Source organism: Fusarium redolens, assembly GCF_020744475.1.
Source record: "Fusarium redolens strain MPI-CAGE-AT-0023 chromosome Unknown BKA55scaffold_12, whole genome shotgun sequence".
NCBI classification, from domain to species: domain Eukaryota; kingdom Fungi; phylum Ascomycota; class Sordariomycetes; order Hypocreales; family Nectriaceae; genus Fusarium; species Fusarium redolens.
In genome coordinates, this window is record NW_025763675.1 from 1487216 (window position 1) to 1511273 (window position 24058).

Below are 24058 nucleotides of genomic sequence, written 5' to 3' on the forward strand. Positions count from 1 at the left end.
TCCGGCGATGTTTGCATTGACAAAACCGCTTATTCTCCATTCGTAGTCTAAATCGGGTAAGCTTCTCGAGGTTCCTCCAATCGAGATGACATTCTCAGTAAAGTTGGAGATAAGGGACGCCTTGTTAAACCGTGGGTCAAATGACGTAGACGAACGATTGGCGAGAGATTACGTTGCAATGAGATTGAGTAGTATTGGGACTACGTGATAATTCCGATTAACCTGATAATACATACTCTTCGATGAGAGGGTAAATTGACTCGTAGAGGCTGCATCTCTGATCCAACGCTGTTTGGTCGATGATTGAAGGTCCTGATGTTTGTGTCTGTCCGACATCTCCCAGATTTGCAACATATCGAGATCCAACGGGCCAACCTGGTCCAGCTTGCGGGTTTCTGACAAATCTCCCCACAACTCCTCGAAGATACTCCGCAAATGTGTAGAGTTGTGGTGACATTGTGTCAAATGTTGGTGAACTAAACAGTAGAAGGACGTCTGAGCCATGAAACTTGCCAAGCCAAGAGTATCTGTCGTCTAAAAGACTTGTGACTGAGGCATTGAAGTAGAATCTCCAGGTTGGATTGATGGAAGCTGATATGTTGGCTAGGATAGCTTGGGGCTGGATGTGTTAGCATGTGAAGTCGGAAGCATGTGAACTTACACATTGCCAGACAAAGTCTGTGTAGATTGCAGCAGCAATGTCGAAGTTGGTCTTGAGACTCGGGTCATAAGCCTTGAGAATTTGCTTCTGTTGGGTTGCGTTGGCCAATGGCTCAGAAAGATACGCCCCAAAGAATGTCTCGAGCGATATGTTTCTGTTGATCAGTCCTCGGCCCTCTTCAGCAACAGTTCCCATAAGCACAGGAACTCTTGCAACATCACCGTCTCGCCATCTCTCGGCCCTTCCACTCAAAATAGTGGCATTGTCAGTTATTGGCAGAAATGCGCTTCCCACTTTGCTCATGGCGTTGATGAGGGTGTCTGCCGGAACATCTCGCATACACTGCAGCTGGTCTGGTCCTTGACATCCAACTACAGAGGTCAAGTTGTCCCAGTATGAGGTATCTCGATGACTGGCCGTACTGCCGAGGTACCCAACAGACATTTGACCAGAAAACATCATTGCGGCGCGGAATGGAGGGGATGTGTATCTGTTGACATGTATATCGACAGACATGGCGCCAGCAGATTCACCCCAGATGGTGACTTTGTCTGGATCACCACCAAAGGCGCGCGCATTCCGTTGGACCCACTCCATAGCGAGCTGTTGATCATAAATGCCGAGGTTGATCTCATCTGTAGATATGTCTGGGGAGTTTGGGAACCCAAAGGCTACATCGTTAGTCAAGCTCAGAGACCGAGAGTTGACTCACCATTTGTTCTGTAGTTAAAAGTAAAGACGACAATGTTTTCATATGCTGCAAAGCCGCTCAGATCGATTTCCCCATTGCCCTGCTGCCATCCGCCACCGCTGATGAACAATACCACAGCCCGTGAAGGATGAGGGTCTGCTGGAGCAAAAGCATTGATAAAGAGACAGTCTTCACTCTCGCGGGATGCTGTGTTGAACAGTCCTTTGAGAAGATCGATCTCCGGGGCGAGTTCTACAAAGTTAGCTTCGCTTCATTGACGGTAGACTGAACTCACCACTTTCGACAAAGAGCTGCCTACAAGATGGCCCAAACGTGGTCGCATTCAAAGGCCTCGTCCATGGTTCAGGCTTCTCAGCTCGACTGAAGCGCTGCGGTTTGGCGGCATAGGGAATACCGAGAAATTTATTCACAGGCGAGGCAGCAGGAAGAGTTGTAGTGAGACCAAAGATTGGACCTGAGTCCAGAGTAGCTGTTGGAGTTTCAGCTCCGACGTAGATTGGAAGCAAGAGTCGTGACAATGTGAGAGGCTTCATGATTGCAAGGGCATTCGAAACGGATTTGCCGTAGCTGGGAGTGTCATTTTAAATACTCGACAGACGATGCTTGGTTTGAATGGTTCATGATGAAATTTACATCGATGTGCAGAGCCGTATTGCTCGGGTTCATGGTCGTCGACGTGGAATACGACGAATGCGAGATCGTCAACGCTAGTCGCGCAACATGCGACATGCATCTCGACGATCAAGTCTGACCCTCGTGCAACAGCGCGAGGAATGCATCTCATCCGGCGCTGTCGGTGATCTCGAACGGCATTAGGACGCACAAACAGGGCAAAAGCATATCAATTACTTGAATCAAGTACAAACAAAATCACTCTCCCGCTTCACCTCGCCCTCCTCTCACCCTTTGCCGCATCCAAAGATCTCTGCTTCTTCTCATCATTCGTATCCTTCGCAAAACTCGCAACATGCTCAGGCACATCAACCCTGTTATACGGACCCGGAATCGGCTCCCCAATCGTCTGATACACAGGCAACACACCCGTCCACGTCGAATTCACCAGACTCTCATTCTCCAAATCACTCTTATCATCCGTCGTAGATCCCGCACTAATCTTGGCACTTGCCGAAGTGATCTTCACCTTTAGAATATTCGTACTCTGCATCTCCGACGCCAACGGAGGCTGTCGCGTATGTTTCCAACGATCAGTCACAACACTATTGCTGATAAGTTCCATCGCATATAACTTCTCTTCATCTGATTTAACAGTGGTCGCGTATCCGTAAAGAACAGCAGATCGATAGTTGTAATTGTGAGAATACGTCGCCAGAGTCAAGACGAGTCCATCAACGTGAGATGCAGCAACACAAACAGGCATTCCTTGAATCTCTTCTCCGTCAACTGTAGATGTCTGAGCCAAATTCATGATCCTCGACGATACATATCCGTGGAGATACAGTTCAAGGGGATCGCGTAGGCTTGAACTTGGTCGATCAAACGATCCCAGTTGTCCTATCATAGGCAACACAACCGGAAATGGTTGAGAAGGTGTATTGAAAGATATATGAAGAATTGGACATGTATTGACGATACTATGAACAGTCTCGAGGTCATAAACCCCGTGAACTTTGTACCGTTTGACGGTATTCGTAGAGTCTTTTGGGTACTGAAGGTTATGACGGCCCATTTTGATGTCAATGATGATTACAATTACTACAATACGATAGGACATTCACTTATATATCTATCACAGGCTAGAACTGCCTTGAAAGGTAATTATTCGCGTGATAAGCACTCCTTCAGCTGATGCTCGGACCGGAAAAACTTAGCAACCCCACCTCCACATCTTGATCGTGGCCACACTCACCATCATCAAGATACCCCGCGACATCAAAGTCGCATCAAATCACCATGGTTCTTCAAGATCTCGGCCGTCGCATCAACGCGGCGGTCACAAACCTGACCCGAGAGCAAAATCTCGATGAAAAGGTGCGTCGCCCACTCCTCTGTCTTCGTCGCTAACAATCCAGGCTTTCGATGGTATGCTCAAGGAGATTTGCGCCGCTCTCCTCGAAGCAGACGTCAATGTACGACTCGTCGGCCAACTACGGAAATCCATCAAGTCGACAGTCAACTTTAAAGAACTCCCCCCCGCCGTAAACAAGAAACGCCTCATCCAAAAAGCCGTCTTCGATGAACTCGTCAAACTCGTCGATCCCCACGCCGAACCCTTCCGACCGAAGAAGGGAAAGAGCAATGTCATCATGTTTGTTGGTCTCCAGGGTGCAGGAAAGACAACGACATGTACAAAGCTCGCGCGACATTATCAGTCCAGAGGTTTCAAGGCTTGTCTGGTTTGTGCTGATACGTTCAGAGCTGGTGCTTTTGATCAGTTGAAGCAGAATGCTACAAAAGCCAAGATTCCCTACTATGGTTCTCTCACAGAAACGGATCCTGCCGAAGTTGCGAGAGCTGGTGTTGATCAATTCAAGAAGGAGAGGTTTGAGGTCATCATTGTTGATACGTCTGGTCGTCATCGACAGGAATCTGCTCTCTTCCAGGAGATGGTGGATATTCAAGAAGCCATTAAACCAGACGAGACTATCATGGTTCTTGATGCTTCGATCGGTCAACAAGCGGAATCACAAGCCAAGGCTTTCAAGGAGGCGGCTGACTTTGGAGCCATCATCATCACCAAGACGGACGGTCACGCGCACGGCGGTGGTGCTATTTCTGCAGTCGCTGCGACACACACTCCAATTGTCTTTATCGGTACTGGTGAACATATGCTTGACTTTGAGAAGTTTGCTCCTCAACAATTCGTTCAAAAGCTGCTTGGTATGGGAGATATGGCTGGATTGATGGAGCACGTGCAGAGTTTGAACCTGAACCAAAAGGACACCATCAAACACATCCAGGAGGGTATCTTTACGGTGCGCGATTTGAGGGATCAACTCTCCAACATTATGAAGATGGGTCCTCTATCAAAAATGGCTGGTATGATTCCTGGCATGAGCAACATGATGCAGGGCATGGACGACGAAGAAGGCGGCGCCAAACTCAAGCGAATGATCTACATCTGCGACTCAATGACCGACAAGGAACTCGACTCGGACGGCAAGATTCTTATCGAACAACCAACTCGAATGACACGGATTGCACGAGGATCAGGAACATCAGTACGCGAAGTGGAGGACCTCCTAACCCAACAACGAATGATGGCAGGCATGGCAAAGAAGATGGGAGGAAACATGAAGAACATGCAACGAGCACAGCAAGCCATGGGAGGAGGTAACAAGGCACAACAATTAGCGGCCATGCAAAAGAGGTTACAGAGCATGGGAGGTGCAGGCGGTGCAGGAGGTATGCCTGATATGGGTAGCTTGATGAAGATGCTTGGTGGAGGTGGCGGAGGTATGCCTGGTGGTATGGATATGCAGGCTATGATGAGGCAGATGGGTATGGGTGGTGGTGGCATGCCTGGTATGCCTGGGATGCCGCCTGGAGGTGGTAGAGGTAGAAGGTGAGCATGTCGTTGAATGGAAGTGTCATTCAGTCGTGATTTGTCCCTGTCGATCAATACGCATGTCTTAGATTTGAAGATACCATAACCTCAGCAAGAAACTTCCTGACCTTATCTAGGTGTCAAACAATTAGTAAATATGTACCAAGCTTACCTAAATCATAGAAGAGGTCTTGAGCTTTCTTGCTACCCTAGCCTGATGATGGAGCTGGGTTGTGACTCGGTCTGCATAGCCTCATCCTGAAGGATTGCACCGTGCACTATGTTTGAGGCTGATCGCCTTTCAAGTAATTGCCGGTTGTTATTCATATCCATGTCGGCAATCAATTCTACACAGCCTGCTCCTGCAGGATGCGATGTATCGGCTGTAGATAGTCGTAAATGATAAATGCCCTCTACCCCGACATCACTGCACACTATATCTCTATCCAACATGAAGTACAACGCATTACTCGTCGCTGCAGCTGCAGCAGAACCTCTCACTATAAAACTCGAAAGTCGTTCTCACAGCCTCAATCTGTCAAATTGGTGGAACGTGACAGACTTCCAATGGTACGGAAAAGTCTCTGTAGGAACACCACCTCAAGAATTGTAAGTCATCCGTCCGATTGACGACCTAGCTAACAACTCAGTAACCTTCTCATCGACACCGGCTCAACAGATCTTGTCATCCCAAAGAAAGGATGTTCGACATGCGATGATCACGCCTCGTTCGACCCTCAAAAGTCCGAGACTTATTCTGACAAGCCGGGATACAAGTTTGTGGCTAGTTATGATACTTCTGGGGATGCTCAGCCGTACGCGAAGCCTTTGTCGACGGAGGGCAAGATTATCACAGATACGGTGACTATTGGGGGCCTCAGTGCAGAGAATCAGACTTTCTTCCTTGGTGGTGACTTTCCAAAGGAACTGGGCAAAGATCCAATGGGTCCCAATATTGATGGCATCTTTGGGATCGGTCCTCCGGGGTCATCTGTGTTCAGCGCTCTCAACAAGACTTTCACGCCGACGTTTTGGAACCTCGTCAAGTCGGAGCAGCTCGATCCTGTTTTCTCGCTGTTTCTCAACACTGGGAATGACAGCATTGGGGAAATGACGCTCGGTGGTGTTGACTCTTCGAAATATGAGGGCGAATTGACAAAAGTCCCTTTCAACGAGACTGTTGTTGCTTTGGGGGGCAGCTGGTATATCGACAACCCTGCCTACTACGTCAACAAGGCTATCACTCCATCTCTTGAAAATGCAACAAGTCTTCAATCTGTGGCACATCTTGACACCGGTACTGCATATATCATGGCTCCAGATCATCAGACTGCGAAGGACATGTACGCAGCCATTAGTCCGGAGATCATACTTCTCGACAAACTCGGTGTCTGGGGAGGTCCTTGCGATGTAGTCAAGAAGCTTGAACCGGAACTGACATTCACCGTTGGATCTGGTAACAGATTAGTCAATTTGACAATGCCAAAGGATGCATTCAATCTTGGAGAGCACCCCTCTCATCCCGGACAATGCCAGACTGTCATTCTTCACGCCCCAAAGCCAATTAGTGATCTCGCAGCTGTTTGGATCTTGGGAAGTCCAGTTCTCAAAGGCTATTACACTGTTTGGGACGGGAAGAATCTGGAACTGGGGGTAGGGCAGCTCAAGGAAGAGCATAGGGAGCCTGTGACGCCGGGGACTTCGATTGCGACAACTCTGGCGCCTTGCTGGGCGTTGATAGCCGTATTTGCGTTGATATAGCTGTAGAATTTTTCCGAACTTCACCTATGTCAAACTGTTAGTCTAAAGGTCTACTAAGCCTATGCTAAATTCACCTAAACTCTTCATTGTTGAGGAGAGATCTGTTTACCGCTTTGTTCAAGAGACTTATTGTTGTCATACCAAGATAGATTTTGTCAAGAGTCTTGGTTCCTGACGTATACTGAGATTGGATCCGGGATGTTGCATTGACAAACCATGGTTCGTTCCGTGTCACCCTTATAAGAATTGCTTTGTTACCTGCCGCTCCTCTGGTCAGGTCCCGGGTATCGGGAAGACAAGTTGGTTGTGGTCAGGAGATCCCATTTGGTCGTTGATGTACAATCAACAGATGGATATCAACAGACATGCGGTTGGTGTTGTATTGATTGTGCTCCACGTGGATGATAGAGGCGCCAGCCTACTGCACATGCTTCTTGACCTCTCGATCAACTCCAAGCCACAGCATATCCGGTCGACTGTAGTGCCCACAGACATCCACGAAACTCTTACACCGTAAGATTTCATCCAAATCAAGTACGGCATACAATATTCCCTCCTCGCATTGAGGCATGTCGTCGGTGAGAATCCTCCCATCAGGTCCAAAAATTGCAGAGCTACCTCCTCCTGGAGTACTCATGACAGCGCCCCCCGTCGTGTTCATGAGGCTTATTCCCTGTTCGCTGATGACGGATGTCGCATGAAGTACAAAGGCTTGTGACTCCATTGCGTATGTTTGAGATAATGTACGGGCGCCTGTTCGTTAGTGACTTGCACAGAACCGATGAGAATGAACGAATGTCTTACCTTCTCTCGACATGGACCACAATTCCTTTTTGTCCTTGTATGGATGCAATGGCGGCCATGCAGCAACATGGATCTGCTCGCGGTGACTGTAGAGATAATATTTGAGTAGGGGCTGAATATGTTCCCAGCAAGAGAGTGCTCCGACACGGCCGACACGCGTATCAACAACGCTTGTGAGGGCATCGCCAGAAGCATCACCAAAGATTGTTCTCTCCATGTGTGTAGCTTTGATCTTCCTTCGAAGTGCAAGCAGCTTGCCGTCAGAGTCGATGATGGCCTGTGAGATGTACAGAGTGTTGTGGAAGTTTTCCGAGAACCCAAGGACGACTGTCATGTCGTTGTCGGCCGCGCATTGCTGGATTCTTGCCATCTCTGGGCCATCGGCGCACATCGAGTTTTTGATGTACCGGCTCGCAAGATCTGTATCAACTGGTCGCGCCCTTTGCCGTCAGTACTGAAATAAGCGCCATGCATATAACTTACCAGATCCAAGCAGGATATCCTGTAACCCAACACTCAGGGAAAGCCAGCATCTCAGCACCTCCTTTGGCTGCCTCGACGATCAAAGCACATGTCTTGTCGACTGAACCCTGCAAGTCAAGCCATTTGGGTTCAGCTTGTGTGACTGCAACTCTGACTTGATGTCGAGTGTCCTCTGAGTCTGCGATTCCCAGCTTTGCCATTGTCAGAAGAGTCTTGTGCAGTCGTTGCAACTGATGAGTGTTTGAGTGAAAGAGGGTTGTTGTAAAGTGCCAGCACAAACCATTTAAGGCACGCAACATCAATCCCAGACACATCAAATACATTGACCCTGTCATCGAATCGGCTTCGTATCAACGGCGGAATCTTGACATCCGCCGCTAATCACTATCGGCTTCCCCGCAAATTCAATCTCCACCTCCCCGCGATCTAGGTGTTATCAGCGGCGGCTCTTTTACATCCGCCGCTAAAGGGTGGAGCATCGCTGCTCATAACCAGATACCGATAGATACTCTAATCAATCCCTTTCCGAGCTCGTTTCGGGAGTGTTCCGCTAGCCTGTAGCTGTCAATTGATATGAACTTCACTTGACATAAATGGACCATGGGGTACCATTGTAGCCCAGCACCTCTCAGCGTCACTCACATCGCAATGGCTTTTGGCGTCCTTGAAAGCAATACTTCTGAGCAACCCTCTGGGACCGTCTTCCTTGAAGACTCTCAAGATGGCATGCACACAATCTTAGTACCATCACCCTCAAACTCACCCAATGATCCTCTCAACATGTCCCGAATCCGCAAGGAGCTATACTTCTTGACCCTCCTCTTTGGTGCCTGCGTAACTGGCGCTCTTGGTCCTGTCCTTGTCCCAGCTTTCGGCATCATCTCACAAACCTTCCAAACACCACTCTCCAATGTGGCCCTCCTCAATGGATCACTCATCCTGGGCCTGGGCGTAAGCTCTTATTTCTCGTCAGTCATATCAGATCTCTGGGGTCGTAGGATGATCTTCATCTTGACTTCGATCTTGCTGGTAGTCTCCAACATCTGGGCGGCTGTTTCGCAAGGTTACGAGTCGCTTCTGGCAGCTCGTGTATTCCAAGGTTTGGCCATGGGACCTTGCTTTTCTCTGGCTGGTACATCTTGCGTGAACGACGTCTTCTTTCTTCACCAGAGAGGTCGAAGAGTCGGTCTATGGAACTTTGCTGTCATTGTCTCCGTCAATATCGCTCCTGTCATCAGTGGATATCTCATTGTTGACATGGGTTGGCGATGGGCTTTTTGGTTCCTTGCTGTTGCTTTCGCTGTGGGGTTGATCATGGTTGTTTTCTTCCTCCCTGAGACAAAATGGGACAGGGACGAAGTAATATCGAGTGTTGCTGGAAATGAAAAGACGTCCGATGAAAAGGCTACACCCCAAGATGTCGAGACCTCGGTCACTCCCCCAACATGGAAGAAGATCGTTGGAGTACATCTCCAATTCGCCAGCGCAAAAGAACTACTGCCCAGTCTTGTCAGCCCTGTTCTTATGCTTCGACATCCTGTTGTCATTTGGGGTTGCATCATGTGGTCAATCACCTTTACCTGGGTGATTGTTCTTGGTACTGTAGCTGACCAAATCTTTGGCGCTCCACCATACAGCCTCGACCCAACTCAGGTCGGACTCGTCATTGGTATAGCTCCCCTTGTTGGATCTGCTCTGGGAACATTGACCTCTGGTTGGATATCTGATCTTGCCGCTCACTACATGTCCGCATTCAATGGCGGTCTGTACGAGCCTGAGTTCCGACTTGTTGTCATTGTACCGTCTGCAATCACCATGGCTGTAGGAGCCTTTGGTCTTGGGGATGCGATTGAACACGCCAAATCCACCATGGCTTGTTGCATCTTTCTGGCATTGATCAACTTTGGGGTCGGTGCAGGCTGTACAGGTATCGTCACGTATACCAATGATGTCTGTATGGATCGAGCAGGTAACGCATTCGGTTTGGCAATGGTACGTCTTCCTGCTTCAAGGGTCAGCGCTAACTGTCACAGCTTATCAAAAGTTCTTTTGCGTTTGGCCTCACCTTTATGCTCAACGATTTCTATGCCACAAAAGGACCGATGGTATTCTTTAGTACCTGGGGAGGTTTGACTTTGGGTATCTGTCTGACCACTGTTCCACTATATGTATTTGGAAAGCGAATTCGAAGTTGGATTGGTCAGCACTGATCCGGCGGTGATAGTCGCTGGGTATGGTAGACTTTCTGGACTCAATATCTAGCTGGAAGTAATTAATCCGGATCAATTGAGCTTGCATTTCCATTCAGTCGCTTTCGTGAAATACCCATTCTCCCGTAGGCGTTGACAGGTCAATAGTATCCAAATTGAGAGGCTCTTCAAGATTGGCAAACAACATACCCCAGTCAAGAGAATCATTGACGGTATCCTCGACTTGGGGGGTGGCAGTCGTGGCCATTCCGAGGGGAACACTGTGCCTCATAGGCAACGCCGAAACAACCTTCCATCTGTGGGCCAGCTCTTTGAGGAGCAAAAGACCCCGATTCGCCCTCGGCCATCTCATCTTGTCCAATGCGTCCACGCAAACTCGGAACCGATGCACCGATTGGCTGCGAATGGTCGAGTTCGTTGACGTCGCATTCAGCAACAGACTCACGGCAGCTGTAAGAACACAGTGCACCGCAAAGAACGGGGCATTCTCCATCCTGGCTTCTTTGTCGTATTGTCGGATCAATCTGACCAGGTCATGTGCAGAGGTCATGTTTGTTCTGGTGGATAATTGATGGGCGGCACTCCCTCTGGGTTCCCTAAGATACGGCCGATGTATCAGAAGGAGAGACATGTTGTAGACCATATGAAGTAGGATGACTTGGGGGTTCATATTGTTCTTTCGAAGTTCAAGATCGCGGCCCATTTGGCGGAAGAAGGTCATATGATGATCTCGGGCTTCCGAGAGAAGTTGATGCCGTTCAAAAGGCTCAAGTTCACCAAACTCGAACGAGTAGCTGAACAGTTAGCTCCAAACTTCATCCATATATGGCACTCACATCTTGTCCATATATCGGTCGTGAATAAACCACATCTGGCAGTGGGCATCAAATACGGTATCCTCTGTCGTGGGGCTACTGCATGCTTTGAGGTATGGTGTCGCTCGAACTCTCCGCCAAGGAATCATGCAATTTCGTCCGAGCATCGAGGTGGAAATTCTAGAGATGTAAGTATCCATCCGTTCTTTGGCGAAGACCTACCTGTCCATCAGAAAGACCGACCAGAACGTCTGTACTCGTACGCTCTTCTCATCAATTGAGCCCGAAGGCGGCCCAACTGGTATCTGCATGACATTTTCAAGAGAGCTCACATGGAGTCCGAGATGAACTATCAGACTCGCCGCCATGCCTGTGATGTCAGTCTTTTGTCAGATGACCGAGGGATACGTACAGTTATACAGCCATGCATTGTTCTCATTTTCCAGTGCCAGCTCACGCCAAGTCAATATCGCCAGAGCCTGTACCGTCACAATATTGGGACTTGTACGGCAACACCTCATCACGATAGCCTCAGCTCGGTCAGCATACATCTGCCCTTTCTGTGAATCGGCGAGGAGACTTGCTGCTGCCAGGACAGACGCCTGTAACAGCTCACTGTCAAGAGTCTTTTGAGGCGCTTCGAGAGTCTCAATCACTTGCGGAGGTACGAAATGGTGGACTGGGTTGATGTGCTGTCGGAATAAGTCGAGCAGTACTTGAACACTCTCCGTTTCCAGCTCTGGACTGGTGGGATCGGTCTTGGTAGCCTCGATGCCATGGTTAGTAACAGGGAAGCAGAAGCTGCCAGAGGGACCAAGAAAGGATGTCTCTCCGCTATCATGAAGGTTCATCCGCCACATCATTGAGCTCACGTCATTGATAGCAGAGCTTTCGCCGTCATCCGCCTCGGTGTGCATCGAAGGACCGTCATCTTCGAGGCTGCTCGATGCAAAATCTGGAAGATTAGCATACCCGCATGCAGCTTCGAGTTTCCGGACGTAATCTTTGAGAGCAAGAACTTGATCTTCAAGGTTAGATACAAGTTCGGAATCTCGTTGCTTCCTTGTCAAGTTAGCGATGCCAGATCAAGATTGCAGACATACCTCTTGGGCCTTTCCAGTACGTAAATGCATTCAATGTTGTTCTTCAAACATGATGAGCATGGAGAACTTCCATCACACTATGATTGTTAGTGCCATAATCGACGGACGAGGTGACTGACCTTTCGCTTCCTCCTCCGACACGTCTCACAGGCTTTGGAGACTCTGGGCCTGGATTCCATTGGAAGCGGGGACTGGCCGGGATATATGGGTCGCGTCAATCCAAAGGCGCCATTATTAGTCTCCCCATCTGTCGTGCAAGGTAGAAATCCCAAGTTTGGGTCCATGATAATTGTTTGGTGAACAGATGAAGGCACGATAATGGAGGGTGAGTGCCGTTTACAACTGATGAGTCAGCACGGGTAGATCCCGAGACGCTACCTCCGGAAGGCAGGAACTCGAGACCGCGATCAGTGGAAAAGGACTCATTGGGATAAGTTATGGGACTTTATAATTATGGTCCATAGTATGATACGTTGACAGTATTCTGACGTCTATTGTCTCTAAAAGTACTTCTGAGTTTGGGCAAAATGCATGCCTGCAGCAAAGTGAAAAAGTTTGGCCGCAATAACTGTACGCTCTCTCTTGGAGTACTCAACCAAACGCTCATACAACTCAGACAAAGGAATAATCTCTCGGTGAATGTGCTCTCCATCATCAAGTCTTTGTTCCGGCTCTTCATCGTTCTCGCCCAATTGAACCTCAACCATTGCCAGTTGCATGTTGGCGTTTGTCATTCCGGGGTCAGCAGCTTGCGCAGGACTGACGCTCAAAACCTTGCAATCATATCCAGTCTCCTCCTTGAATTCTCGAACAGCGGCTTCTTCGGCTGTCTCTTCAGAGTCGATGAGTCCAGCAGGCCATTCGATAGTGTAGGCATCAAGAGGAGGTCGGTACTGAATGACGAGTAGAGTGGAAGCGGGCTTGGATGGATGGAGAAGAATGTTTCCCATGGCGACAGCATCGACCCCAGATTTTCCTCTCGTTTTGCGCGTTGCGACCTCCCATGTCCGTGCCTTTCCAACTTGATCAACGTACTCAATCTTCTTGAGGGTTATCCACCTTGCCTCATCAATCGGGAGGTCAGAGGTTTTGGTGATGACGGGTTCTTGTGTTTTTTGAGACATGGTGAATGGTCGGATAAAAAGACGCAAGCGCTGGGGTTTGAAGCACTGGCGAAGAGGGAGATGGCGCATGTGGTGGTTTATGAGCGCTTTGTGAGGATGTTGAGTGAGCGGGGAATGAGTTTGTTGACGGTGTGGGCTACTGTGCGTGAACTGTGTGTCGTCACTGCGACCATCACGACATTTCAGTGTTTACTTCACTGATAAATGAGCTCGATTGAGTCGATTCATTTATTGAGAGCCTGGTCTCACAGTTGTCTGCTATTTTACTTGTAGCATTCCTTCTTTAGACTTTTCTCGCGGTCTGCGTTGTCAGTCCGAGTTCTGGTTTAGGGTATTTCAAAGATGAATCAAGTTCATAAAAAACATGAACCAACACAGGAAGTGTTTCGCTTATATCTGGGTGATAAAGGCAAGTTTAATCTCACTGACTCATGATATGATCTGTGCTGTAAGAATTATGAAAACTTACCCTGACTTATGATGATGTATCTCATGAACAACACGGTAATCGGTAACAGCCTGTGACCACTGATTCCCAAGCACCTTGCATCCTGAAACAAGAATCTGCAGCAATATCTCAGCTGATAGAAATAGATACAAAGTGAATGGTTGATTGGTACGGGCCGGATGGTCGCATCTAAGCGCCGGCGCAAGACAAGGGTCAACCAACAGCTTCATGGATTCTCAGATGCTCATTTAAACCGCAGCATGAATCCCTCAATTTAATCTGTACGACAATTAATTCTATACATTGCACTGAATCTTTACAATGCCCTCAATTGATGCTGACACGCCACTTCCCTCAACTGAGGGTATCACGGAAACAAGCTCCAGTCCAGCTTCCCCAAACAGGCACCGCACTCCTTCTGTTTCTATTACCCCTCCTTCTGGCAGGACCAGGGGAGAGTCTCATGGGCTCACATCTGCCATCAACAACATTCGTCTCTCCGACACAAATGGTAATCATGAGTTGGTCATTTGGATTCCGCTAATACTGTGTAGGACACACTCTCTCTCCGGAACCGAGGCGCTCAAGAAATGGCACGCCCCGAAGACGCCGTTCAAGCACCGGAGCTGTTCAGCAGCATGATGTTGCCGACGAAGAACTTCCTGATGATGCATTCCATTCCCCCGAGTTCCAAGGAGCTTTCCGAGATGCCAAGCAGCTGATGTCCAATATCCAAGGCGTTTTGGGAAGCTCAAATATCCACGAAGGGTCCGAATCGACCATGCGAAAGCTTCACGAGGAGGCCGGAAAGCTTGCCACCTTCGAGTACCCAGCAACCCGTACCGTCGGATTCGTAGGCGACTCTGGTGTTGGTAAGTCGCCATTGATACGTGATTGCACCGCTGACAGTAATAGGCAAAAGCAGTTTGCTCAATTCGCTCCTTGATACAAAGGGGCTTGCAAGGACTGTAAGTAACTCCTGCAAGTTTCGGACCATGCTCACATCTCAGAGCAACAATGGCGAAGCCTGCACATGCGTTGTGACAGAGTACCATTATCACAATCGTGACACGCTTGACATTCGAGTCAATTTGTTCTCAATCGAGGAACTTCAAGATCAACTGGGTCGACTTCTCCAAGTTTATCGTACATTTGAACTTTATCGGGATGAGATCACTGATGCCGCTGAACGTCAAGACATGGAAGCGAATGCCAAAGTGGCCAAGGACACGTTTCAAGCCATGTTTCGCGGTCGACTGACTGATGAAGCATTTCTGATTCGTGAAACTTATGATGACGTACTCAATAGACTCACTCGTTGGGCAGCTGATGCAAGGCCTTCCCCTCTGAGGACTTGTCATACAGGTCTCTCTCCCCAAGCTTGCTCCAACACTCTGATGGAGCTTTCTTCTGAGCCAGCGTCAAGAGATTCGCCAGCGACATGGCCCTACATTCGGAGCATCAAGTAAGTTACATCCCAAGATTGAACTTGACTAACGACAAAGGGTCTTTTTGAATGCGCATATCCTCAGCCGAGGGTTGATTCTTGTGGATCTACCCGGCCTTCGAGACCTCAACTCAGCTCGAAGGATCATCACTGAACGTTATCTCCTCGAGTGCAATGAGATATTCGCAATCTGCAACATAGGACGTGCCGCCACTGACGAGGGTGTTCATCAAGTGTTCGACTTGGCCGATCGTGCTCGTCTGTCCAATGTTGGAATAGTCTGTACTCGCTCTGATGTGAGTAACAGTGGGCATGTGTGAACATCGCTAATTTTTAGGACATCGACCCTGAAGAGTCAATCCGAGATTGGCCAGGCAGAAGAGCAAGACATATTGAACAGCTTTTGGACCATATCGAGACGGCCACCAAGGAAATCGAAGAATTACAGGCGGACATTGAAGATTACGAGGCCGGAGATCTATCCGAACAAGAAAGACAGGAACTTGTAGAATGTCGGGAGGATCAACGACGAGCAAGGTACGTTTTCGCTGTTGTTGGTAACTGCTAACAATCTCAGCACTCGCAAACAGAACTATGATTTTGAGTAAGTTGGCCAAACATACAAGACCTGGCTAACATTTGCAGACTCAAAGAATATCTGATCAAAACCCGCAATCGGATCATCACTGAATCACTCACAAACACTTGCGCCGGCCGGGTGACAGACGCTAGAGTCTTTTGCGTGAGTAACACAATCTACTGGCAAAACAGAACTGCGAGGAAGTCTGAGGCCAAACGATATCTCGATCTGAGTGGCATTTTGCACGTACGCAAACACTGCATCTCGATTGTCGCAAACAGTCAACGACGCATCGCCACACAATACATGAAAGACCAGATCCCTGCGCTGCTTGCTGACATCGAGCTATGGGTCCAATCTGGAGCACGTACTGCGAGCGAAGAACGTCGCGAGGCACTCTGCCAAACTCTTGATAGTGTTGAGCGTCGTCTGAGGAAGGTATGAGATTATCAAAGTTGTGTTCCGACTGACTTCAATAGGACTTTGCATCGCGCGCTTTTAGTCGCTTAGCAAGGGGATACAACGAAGACTTTGCAGAACACGTTTACAACAGTGAGTAACTCGGTTCGGTCAGAATCATACTGACCTTTAGATCGTCATGTTTCTTCATGGAGCCGGTCAGCCAAAAGTGCTAGCCAAGATTGGGCAGGGGTACGTGCTCGTGATATCTTTTGACCAAGCTAACAGTCTCAGTGGCATCACAGTAAGTGACCAATGTCGCAAAGTTCAGCACTAATGAACAGGTTCTTATTCTGCATTTTGTCGAAACTTTGGGGACTACTGCACACCTGCAATCGGATCACGAAATTGGAACGAGGAAGCCATGGATGGGATGGTCAGTGACCTTGGAGGGCCTTGGGAAGAAATGTGTGGTGCCATACAGGAGCGACAGTCGAGTATGCTTGAGAATGCCGACGCATTCACAGACTTGGCCATTGAGAAACTTGGTAAGACCGAAGACCTTGACTGGGCATGCTGACAATGAGTAGAAGAGCACAATTCTGTGGCTTTGACTCAAGCTCTTGAAACTCGTCAAAGGATATTTTTGGCTGTTGTTGAGAAGGTCAATGATGAGTTCGAAAACAACCTCAGGTGAGTAACTCTGGCTTCATCGACGTCGCTAACAGGCCAGGATCCTCCGCATCGAGTCACTTTCTGGCATTCGAAGCTCACTTTTCGGAAAAGCGATGGAACAATTTTACGGTAGATGCAATGCCGAATTCGGTACGTCTACACATCGTCTACTGACACAACTAACCCTCCAGGCCGAGGAAGTGATGCTCGTCGAAAGGCAATCATCAGAGGGGCTTTGAGCGATGAAGATTTGTTCACCAAGCTCATGAGAAGCCTCAAAGACAGTTTCCGGGCCAATTCAGAATACATGCAGACGAAAATACGAGAGGCGACTGTGGAGTACATGCGCGTTATCGAGGAGCGGTTTGACCTCGTTCGGAGCGAGAACGTGGCTCGGGAGAGTGAGCAGGATCCAGACTTTCGGCTTCGAGTTGATGAAGTCGCCCGAACTGGAAGGGAAACTATGCAGAGGGTTCACCAAGTTATCTGATGTGTTTGAATCTTAATCAATGTCAAACTCCGATTGTATCCGACAGATTGCCAATTCGAGAAGCGGGGCTGGTTGTAAGAAGGCGTTACATCACTCACGACTGACACCTTCTGAGAACATCAGAGCATAAAAGCATCGAGAACTGCTAAATTTCTACAGCATCCTAAAAATGTCTCGCACAATGTTTCGACACGGTCTGCGCCCGCTCCGGCCCCATGTCTCGACATTTCGTCGTTACATCTCGACTCGAGACATGACGGCTGCTGATCTGAAGAAACTGAAGGTTGATCAATCGCGATTGATGGACACTCTTCACGACACCTGCAAATGGGGGACTGGGCTCAAATGGGGAGAGTAAGTCTCGTGGTCCGTGGCAGGCCAAGCTAACAGTCTAGCAATCCAACCGACACGGGAATGTCACGACTGGCACTTTCGGACTCGGACAAAACAGTCCGAGATTGGTTTGTCGAAACTACCAAGTCTCTTGGATGCAGAGTGACCATTGACTCAATTGGAAACATTTTTGCAATTCGACCTGGCCGTAAAGATGGACCTCCAACTTTGGCCGGAAGTCATTTGGACACTCAACCTACCGGTGGTCGCTACGATGGTATTCTCGGTATTCAAGCAGGAATCGAGATGCTCAAGATTCTTCAAGACCACGATGTTGAGACAGAGTATCCTGTCGGTGTGGTCAATTGGACAAAGTAAGTCATCCTCCCAATGTCGACTATTCTGACCATTTAGTGAGGAGGGTGCACGATTCCCAATCAGCATGATGGCTTCTGGTGTCTGGGCTGAAGCGATCTCGGAAGAGCGTGCTCACAACTTGAAAGAGGTGTCCGGGGACGCAACAGTCAAATCTGAACTGGAGAGAATTGGGTACCTCGGTGATACACCTGCAAGCTACAAGGCTATGCCAATCGGGGCTCATTTCGAACTTCACATCGAACAGGGCCCGATTCTTGAGAGGGCTGGAAAGAAGATTGGAGTTGTTCAAGGCGTTCAGGCTTACAAGTGGTTCACTATTGACATCACCGGACGAGGTATGTGAAGGCGACTCGGATGAACATGGCTAACAGATCAGATGCCCACACTGGTTCAACTCCATTCTCCGACCGAGCCGATGCTCTTTTACTCGCTGCACGATTGATCACGCACTCGCATCGACTGGCAACAAAGCACAATGCCCTCGCATCGACTGGTATTCTGAACCTCACTCCTGGAAGCACCAACACCATCCCCGGTCACGTCAGCTTCACTCTTGACATTCGATCGCCTTCTGATCAGACGGTCGAAAAGCTTGAGGAGGAGCTGCGCCGCGACTTTGATCTGCTGGCCCGCGGAACAGACGTAGACGGATTGCTGTCCGGATCAACTCCCGCCTTGCCACTGTCTCTCAAATGGCGGACCGACACAATCTCAACTGCGACAAAGTTCCATCCAGATTGCATCCAAGCAGTTAGAGAGTCTGCCGAGTCTACTCTTGGAAAAGATGCTGCTATTGGCATCTCTAGCGGCGCCGGTCATGACAGTGTCTACACGAACAAGCATTGTCCTACGACCATGATCTTCATCCCATGCAAAGGAGGAGTCAGTCACAACCCCGAAGAGTACTCATCTCCAGAAGAGTGCGCTATTGGAGCAGAGGTTCTGTGTCAGGCAGTTGTCCGATATGATCAGAAGAGGGCACGAGTCGCATAATTAGGGCAGAGCTTGTCACAAGTTCATCGCAACTTCAAAATTTATGAAAATTCACATGTATACTCATTTAGTGCCACCAAATCAAGGATGTATTAGAATCGTCGCTGCCAGTGTTCCAATTGTACAGCTTATTATCTCCCCGATCTTGATCACTCCTGGGTTCAACGGACGTCCTTTTGATGATCATGCCTTCTTGAGAAGCGCCATCGCGCTCTCAACGCCGGCCAATACTTGCTTCAGAACTCGGTTCTCTTCCTGCAATCGACCCTTCTCCTCAACCTCCTTCGCCTTTTCGGCTTCTGCAATCTTCAGTATCCTTTTCGTCCACTAATATCCTCATAGAGCGTTCTAATGCGGAACTTCAATTGCTCGTTTTCCCGGTTGGCCATCATCACCCTTTTGCGATGTTCGTCCAGGTTGTAGTTGTAGTCGATCCTCTGTCGAGAGTTTTCCTTTTCGAGTGCCTCAACTTTCTGGGCAAGGGTCTTCTCGTCTTCGGTCATTCCTGTGTCCACTGTTAGAAAGCCCGATGTGGTAGAGAGCGTGTTCACTAACTCGTTGACGTAGGAGCGCAAGGACACCTTCAAGGAGAGAGTACTGCGGTAGAAATTGTGAAGTTTGGAAGAAAACAAGTTTAGGAGGAATGAAGAGTTCTCGGCACGGGTAGTTTCGTGAGCGGGACTCTGATTCATTGGCACTTGAGGATTGTCGCTCAGTGACGACGACTGGCGAGCAGTGCAAACAACCAGGCACCGAACAATAAAGATTTGAACAGACAAGCCCCACTGAGGTTAACTTGGGCTCTGGAATTCTCAACACCAAAATTCTTTTCCGCATACACTACGCAGCACATCACGTCACAGCAAATTCTTTCACGAATCATCCAAAATGCCTTCCAAGATCAACATCGTTCTCGACTCTTCAGAGATCGACCCGCTAGATCCTGCTGCTCGCCGCTTCTTCATGGAGGCCTGCTTTCGGAGCCTCGTCATTCCCCGCGACGTGCTACAGCAGGCTCGTACCAAGGGCATAGAGCTTCAGAGCAAGCATCTTGCTGGGCAGGGGCTCCGTGATGTTAGCGAGGTGTACTTTGAGTACCACGTTGATGTCACCATCTGGAAGCTCATCTGTAAGTAACACTATTTACTATCCACATGTCGTACTAATCTTCATAGTCAACCGCCTCAAGATGGCCAAGAACAACCCCTGGCCTTGGAATGTGATCATTGACGAGAACGATTTGTCGCAAGGCACCTGTGCTGTCTTCAGAGAGTGGTGTCAGTCTCATAGACCAAGTGGAGAGACTCGAGAGCAGCAGCGCACCCCAATCCCAGGCTCCCCAGCTCTCGCAGCACCAAGCTCCTGTTCCCTCATCGACCGTACCTCAATCCCTTGCTGAGGCTGAGCGGATGGCCAAAGAAGCACGCGAAAGAGTTAACAAAGGCGAACTTGAGGCCTTTCGCCTTGAACGCATCGCTAGACAGTGGCGTGTCGACGATGAGGCATCCGGCGCAAAATGCCGCCTTGGAGGATTCGCAGATCCTCATGCTCCCCCCCTTCGTCTCTTCAGCAGAACTCAGCCACTTGAGGCCCAAGAGTTCATGAGCCCCGAAGAGGTAGGCAGAGCTGCTGCTCAATTCTTGAAGACGAACAAGGGTTACATGGTGAAGTACCGCTTCAAGCCGGTGAAGTTTGACGCTCAAGACTTCTTGGCCAACGAGGACATGATCATGAGAGTCGACCCTTCCTCTGATCGAGCCCTGAAAAGGAGACTCACTGGCCGTGAAGAGCTGGATGCAGAGAACTTGTCCGACGACATGTCGATGAGTGCTCCATCTAAGCGTCCTCGTCTGGGTGATGCTGCTGCGGGTGACGCTTCCTCTCACGTTGGAGCGTCCGAAGATGAACAATCCGCTCGCCGGTGAAGACAGACTGGTAGGGTATCCATTGTTGTGTTTGCCCTTCCTTTGCTAATGACTCTATAGCCAACATGGACGGCAACGAATGTCCCCCACGGTGAAGACTCCAACTCAGCGAACTGTGTCATTGATAGGGCGGTGGTGAGCGGGAATGGTATGGGTAGAGATAGATGGAGGATGTAAGTTGGTAAACAGATGAATGTTACATCACTGGGAGTTATTGTTTTGTAACTGCCTTGAGTATACGGTCACCTTCATTCGGCTCACCAGCCGTGTCTACAAGAACAAGTGCCAGCGTTACAATAGCATTACTCAGTATAGCCCTTGAAATTGTGGCAGCTACAGACTCCGAAACTAATCCCAAATAGAAAACAAGACAACACGGCAAATGCCAAAGAAGGGTTCTGCCTGTGCAATCGGCTGATTCGAATACCACTAACTTCCTTTTGGTCTCATACATCACTGAATTCTCCGTCTTCCCCACCATTGTAAACCCCGCCAGTGAATCAAACATCCAAATTTGTCAGAGTGAAAGGCTCATGGCCTCGACAGAACATATAGCTATATATGGTTAGTATTGAACCAGAAACAGTAAAGAGAACATACCTTTTCTCCATCTATACGTCAGGCTCAGACTTGACAACGCCCTCATCACCCTCAGACTTGATGTCACCGCCGAGGACCTTGGGCCGAACCATATTAGCTGGCTGCCAGCAAGTCACGTAGACCATGTCCCAATTCCTCGTCTTGTCATCGACTTCAAATACGTAGTTCTCGGGATCGGCCTCGTATGCTGCCTGGATCTTCTTCAGGCCATTGAACCCCTTGACTTCGCAGAAGCCCTTGGACCAGGGGAACCCAGTGACGACTCTCGCGTCGAATTCGTTGCTCATGCAGAACTCGTGCAAGTACGTGTGCCAGGCCTTTGAAGATCTGAGGGCAGGCCTGTTCGCTCGCTGAGAAACGACGATCTTGACCTGCTCTGTCAAGCTCATTGACTGGAACTGCTCACATGAATCGATCAGGTGAGCACGGCTGTTGCAGATAGTGCAACCACCTACGCTACCCTTGTAGCCCTTCACGATACAGTCAGCCAGAGTGTGCTTTTTGCTGCTGCACAGCTCGCACTCTCCTTGGACCACAGGCTTCTTCTCACTGGGAGCCTGGATCTCTCTGCCGAAGAGGCCAGCTGGCTTGCCGTCTTTTCCGCAGAAGTTGTTGCTCATCTCAAGCTTTTGAGTCTGCCTGATTTCGATAGAGTCAAACACCTTCGGAATGACGGGTGTCATGATGACATTGACGGCGACGGCATCCGGCTCTTCGTCCATCAGCCGTTTGGCCATCTTGTCAAGCCCCGCTCCGGTTGATGATTGGCACCAATAACCTTCGGGGGTACTGGCATACCAGTTGGCTGAGTAACCGCCACCAAGACCCGTGGGTGTGAGTTTGGTAGCGATGACACCATCCTCGGCTGCCACGCGAGTCATCCAGGCCGTCGTAGCTCTCTTGAGCCCAGGAGCATCGTCTGCTTGAGACTGACTCCAGCTCATCGCACCACTGGACCTGTATGAATGGGGTCCGCCTCTACTACCACGCGCGCCAAAGAAACCGCCCCGGCCGCGGCCAGAACGTCCTCCTCGCGGGGTTGAAGAGCGTCCCCTTGGATTGGTAGAGATGCGCTCTTCAAGCGTCAACTCTTCCATGTCTCGCCGAGTCGGCTCTTCCCTGGCCTCACGGCGCTCGGGAGGTGGACCCAGAGGACCAGGACGACGTTGCTGTCGATCCTGGGCTTTCTGCTCGTTGTTTCGAGAAGGAGGCATCGTGAATCACTGTAAAAATTGAAAAATTGAAAATTTAAAAGTTGTTTTGGGCGTGGTGATTCTGATGATGCGTTGTGGAGGTTTTTTTTTGAATCGCGCATCAGAGAAATTTCTTTAACCTGCGGGCTTGTGCTCAAGGTGAGGCTCACCTTGTCATTGACCTTGATCTGCCAGCTGCTGGCAGTGCCAGCAAATCATTGCCAGTTCTAGTCAATAAATGAAAGACATAAGACTGGCACGGTATTATACATGGTTGTAACTACTTTATTAGTGTCGTAAATGATGTTGTAACTACTCCATTAATGTCGTAACTCGACAGATCGAGAAATCATCACGAGGTTGTCTTTGGCATTAATAACTTCACCGTGGTTCATCTGCACAACTGTAAACCGAGTATATTCATCTATTCAGCTCTCAAAAACTCCAGGGACGGAGAATCTGCCACTACCACCCTGACCAAGAGACATCTATCATGGTAGTGACAGGTACCATCACTCGAAAGCGAATGACGGTCCCCTTGGATAACCCGTCGGAAACAATGCAAATCTTCGCTTCCACGTTGAAGAAAGTCCAACAGGCTATTCTTCTCGTACCCAAGAATCAATGGGGCAATCTCAATTGCAATCTCTGACATGTCGAGTTCACCATTGATCTCAGGTACAGTAGGTACATCGCGAAGCTCATCTGCCAACCTAAAGTACATCCGGCACAGTTCTCCAGTCACTCCCCGAGGAATGATGACAGATTGAGCTTGCAGAGTAGACAGCATATCCTTGGTGGTGCTATGCTCCCTCTCGATGCGTTCAATGACTCCATTCGAGCTCTTGACTTGATCCAAGGCAGATTCCCAGTCGTCTCGAAGGCTCTCATTCTCCGCCTTGGTATTTGCGAGTTCTTTTTCAGAACCGCGAACCATTTCTTCAGACTCCACCAGTCTCTGTTCCGAGACTTGCAAATCCGAGTTGGCCTGTTCCAGAGCTTTTGTGACACGTTCAGTACTCTTGTTGGCCATGTCAAGCTGTTGTTGGAGTGGCTCAATTGTAGAAACCCGAGGCCGCAGTGTCTCAAGTTCCATGTCCTGTCTCTCAATGAGAGACTCTTTGTCAGTTATCCGACCTTGCAGCGTTTGCCTCTCGGAGTTCCAGGCAGTGTGCAACTCACGAACGGTGTCATCATGAGAGCGCTTGTCAGACAACTGTTTCTCCAGCGCTTCCTTCACAGTGGCCCATTGCTCCTTCATATCAAGGGCGTGCTGTGAACGAAGCTGATTGAGCTCATTACGAACCGTGGAGCATTCATCCTCCAGTTTGGACTTTTGGAGAATAATGTCCCTGTTGTTCGACAGAGCCTTGGTCAGCTCGGCAGAGCAAGCGTCATGGAGCTGTTTCTCACGATCTA

At 49.2% G+C, this 24058-nt stretch overlaps 10 protein-coding genes across 10 annotated transcripts; 5 read left to right on the forward strand and 5 right to left on the reverse strand.

Moving 5' to 3' along the window:
• Positions 1–136: 136 nt before the first annotated feature.
• BKA55DRAFT_516831 (Alpha/Beta hydrolase protein) lies at positions 137–1906 on the reverse strand (the record flags this gene model as incomplete). Its single annotated transcript, XM_046188121.1, has 5 exons — positions 137–200; positions 237–619; positions 662–1332; positions 1374–1616; positions 1648–1906. The coding sequence occupies 5 exons, from the start codon at positions 1904–1906 to the stop codon at positions 137–139; spliced, it is 1620 nt and encodes a 539-aa protein (XP_046047218.1).
• Positions 1907–2256: 350 nt separating this feature from the next.
• BKA55DRAFT_517067 (uncharacterized protein) lies at positions 2257–3060 on the reverse strand (the record flags this gene model as incomplete). The annotated part of the gene is made up of 1 exon (XM_046188148.1): positions 2257–3060. The coding sequence occupies one exon, from the start codon at positions 3058–3060 to the stop codon at positions 2257–2259; it is 804 nt and encodes a 267-aa protein (XP_046047219.1).
• Positions 3061–3284: 224 nt separating this feature from the next.
• BKA55DRAFT_541961 (SRP54-type protein) lies at positions 3285–4900 on the forward strand (the record flags this gene model as incomplete). The annotated part of the gene is made up of 2 exons (XM_046190443.1): positions 3285–3362; positions 3404–4900. The coding sequence occupies 2 exons, from the start codon at positions 3285–3287 to the stop codon at positions 4898–4900; spliced, it is 1575 nt and encodes a 524-aa protein (XP_046047220.1).
• A 429-nt stretch (positions 4901–5329) lies between these two features.
• Positions 5330–6639, forward strand: BKA55DRAFT_541962 (aspartic peptidase domain-containing protein; the record flags this gene model as incomplete). Its single annotated transcript, XM_046190444.1, has 2 exons — positions 5330–5487; positions 5529–6639. The coding sequence occupies 2 exons, from the start codon at positions 5330–5332 to the stop codon at positions 6637–6639; spliced, it is 1269 nt and encodes a 422-aa protein (XP_046047221.1).
• A 418-nt stretch (positions 6640–7057) lies between these two features.
• Positions 7058–8126, reverse strand: BKA55DRAFT_517625 (carbon-nitrogen hydrolase; the record flags this gene model as incomplete). The annotated part of the gene is made up of 3 exons (XM_046188202.1): positions 7058–7392; positions 7444–7883; positions 7927–8126. The coding sequence occupies 3 exons, from the start codon at positions 8124–8126 to the stop codon at positions 7058–7060; spliced, it is 975 nt and encodes a 324-aa protein (XP_046047222.1).
• Positions 8127–8574: 448 nt separating this feature from the next.
• BKA55DRAFT_516757 (major facilitator superfamily domain-containing protein) lies at positions 8575–10136 on the forward strand (the record flags this gene model as incomplete). Its single annotated transcript, XM_046188116.1, has 2 exons — positions 8575–9918; positions 9960–10136. The coding sequence occupies 2 exons, from the start codon at positions 8575–8577 to the stop codon at positions 10134–10136; spliced, it is 1521 nt and encodes a 506-aa protein (XP_046047223.1).
• Positions 10137–10230: 94 nt separating this feature from the next.
• Positions 10231–13247, reverse strand: BKA55DRAFT_596086 (uncharacterized protein; the record flags this gene model as incomplete). The annotated part of the gene is made up of 6 exons (XM_046195893.1): positions 10231–10930; positions 10973–11131; positions 11174–11321; positions 11364–12009; positions 12174–12396; positions 12565–13247. 6 exons carry the CDS (start codon positions 13245–13247, stop codon positions 10231–10233), a joined length of 2559 nt encoding a protein of 852 aa, XP_046047224.1.
• Positions 13248–13947: 700 nt separating this feature from the next.
• On the forward strand, positions 13948–18921 carry BKA55DRAFT_596087 (uncharacterized protein; the record flags this gene model as incomplete). Its single annotated transcript, XM_046195894.1, has 18 exons — positions 13948–14137; positions 14181–14498; positions 14542–14594; positions 14637–15091; positions 15132–15369; positions 15411–15610; positions 15651–15677; positions 15719–16091; positions 16133–16205; positions 16246–16308; positions 16397–16600; positions 16643–16745; positions 16786–16877; positions 16919–17199; positions 17351–17571; positions 17613–17924; positions 17965–18263; positions 18305–18921. 18 exons carry the CDS (start codon positions 13948–13950, stop codon positions 18919–18921), a joined length of 4119 nt encoding a protein of 1372 aa, XP_046047225.1.
• Positions 18922–19643: 722 nt separating this feature from the next.
• Positions 19644–20846, forward strand: BKA55DRAFT_740548 (uncharacterized protein; the record flags this gene model as incomplete). Its single annotated transcript, XM_046201446.1, has 3 exons — positions 19644–20050; positions 20097–20177; positions 20218–20846. The coding sequence occupies exons 1-3, from the start codon at positions 19810–19812 to the stop codon at positions 20844–20846; spliced, it is 951 nt and encodes a 316-aa protein (XP_046047226.1). The 5' UTR covers positions 19644–19809.
• Positions 20847–21217: 371 nt separating this feature from the next.
• BKA55DRAFT_103213 (uncharacterized protein) lies at positions 21218–22733 on the reverse strand. Its single transcript, XM_046184680.1, has 2 exons — positions 21447–22733; positions 21218–21401 (listed from the first exon to the last, which is right to left on the reverse strand). The coding sequence occupies exon 1, from the start codon at positions 22658–22660 to the stop codon at positions 21458–21460; it is 1203 nt and encodes a 400-aa protein (XP_046047227.1). The 5' UTR covers positions 22661–22733; the 3' UTR covers positions 21218–21401; positions 21447–21457.
• Positions 22734–24058: the final 1325 nt, after the last annotated feature.

Coding starts and splice junctions, on each gene's coding strand:
- BKA55DRAFT_103213 (XM_046184680.1), bottom strand. CDS start 22,660: ATGCCTCCTTCTCGAAACAACGAGCAGAAAGCCCAGGATCGACAGCAA.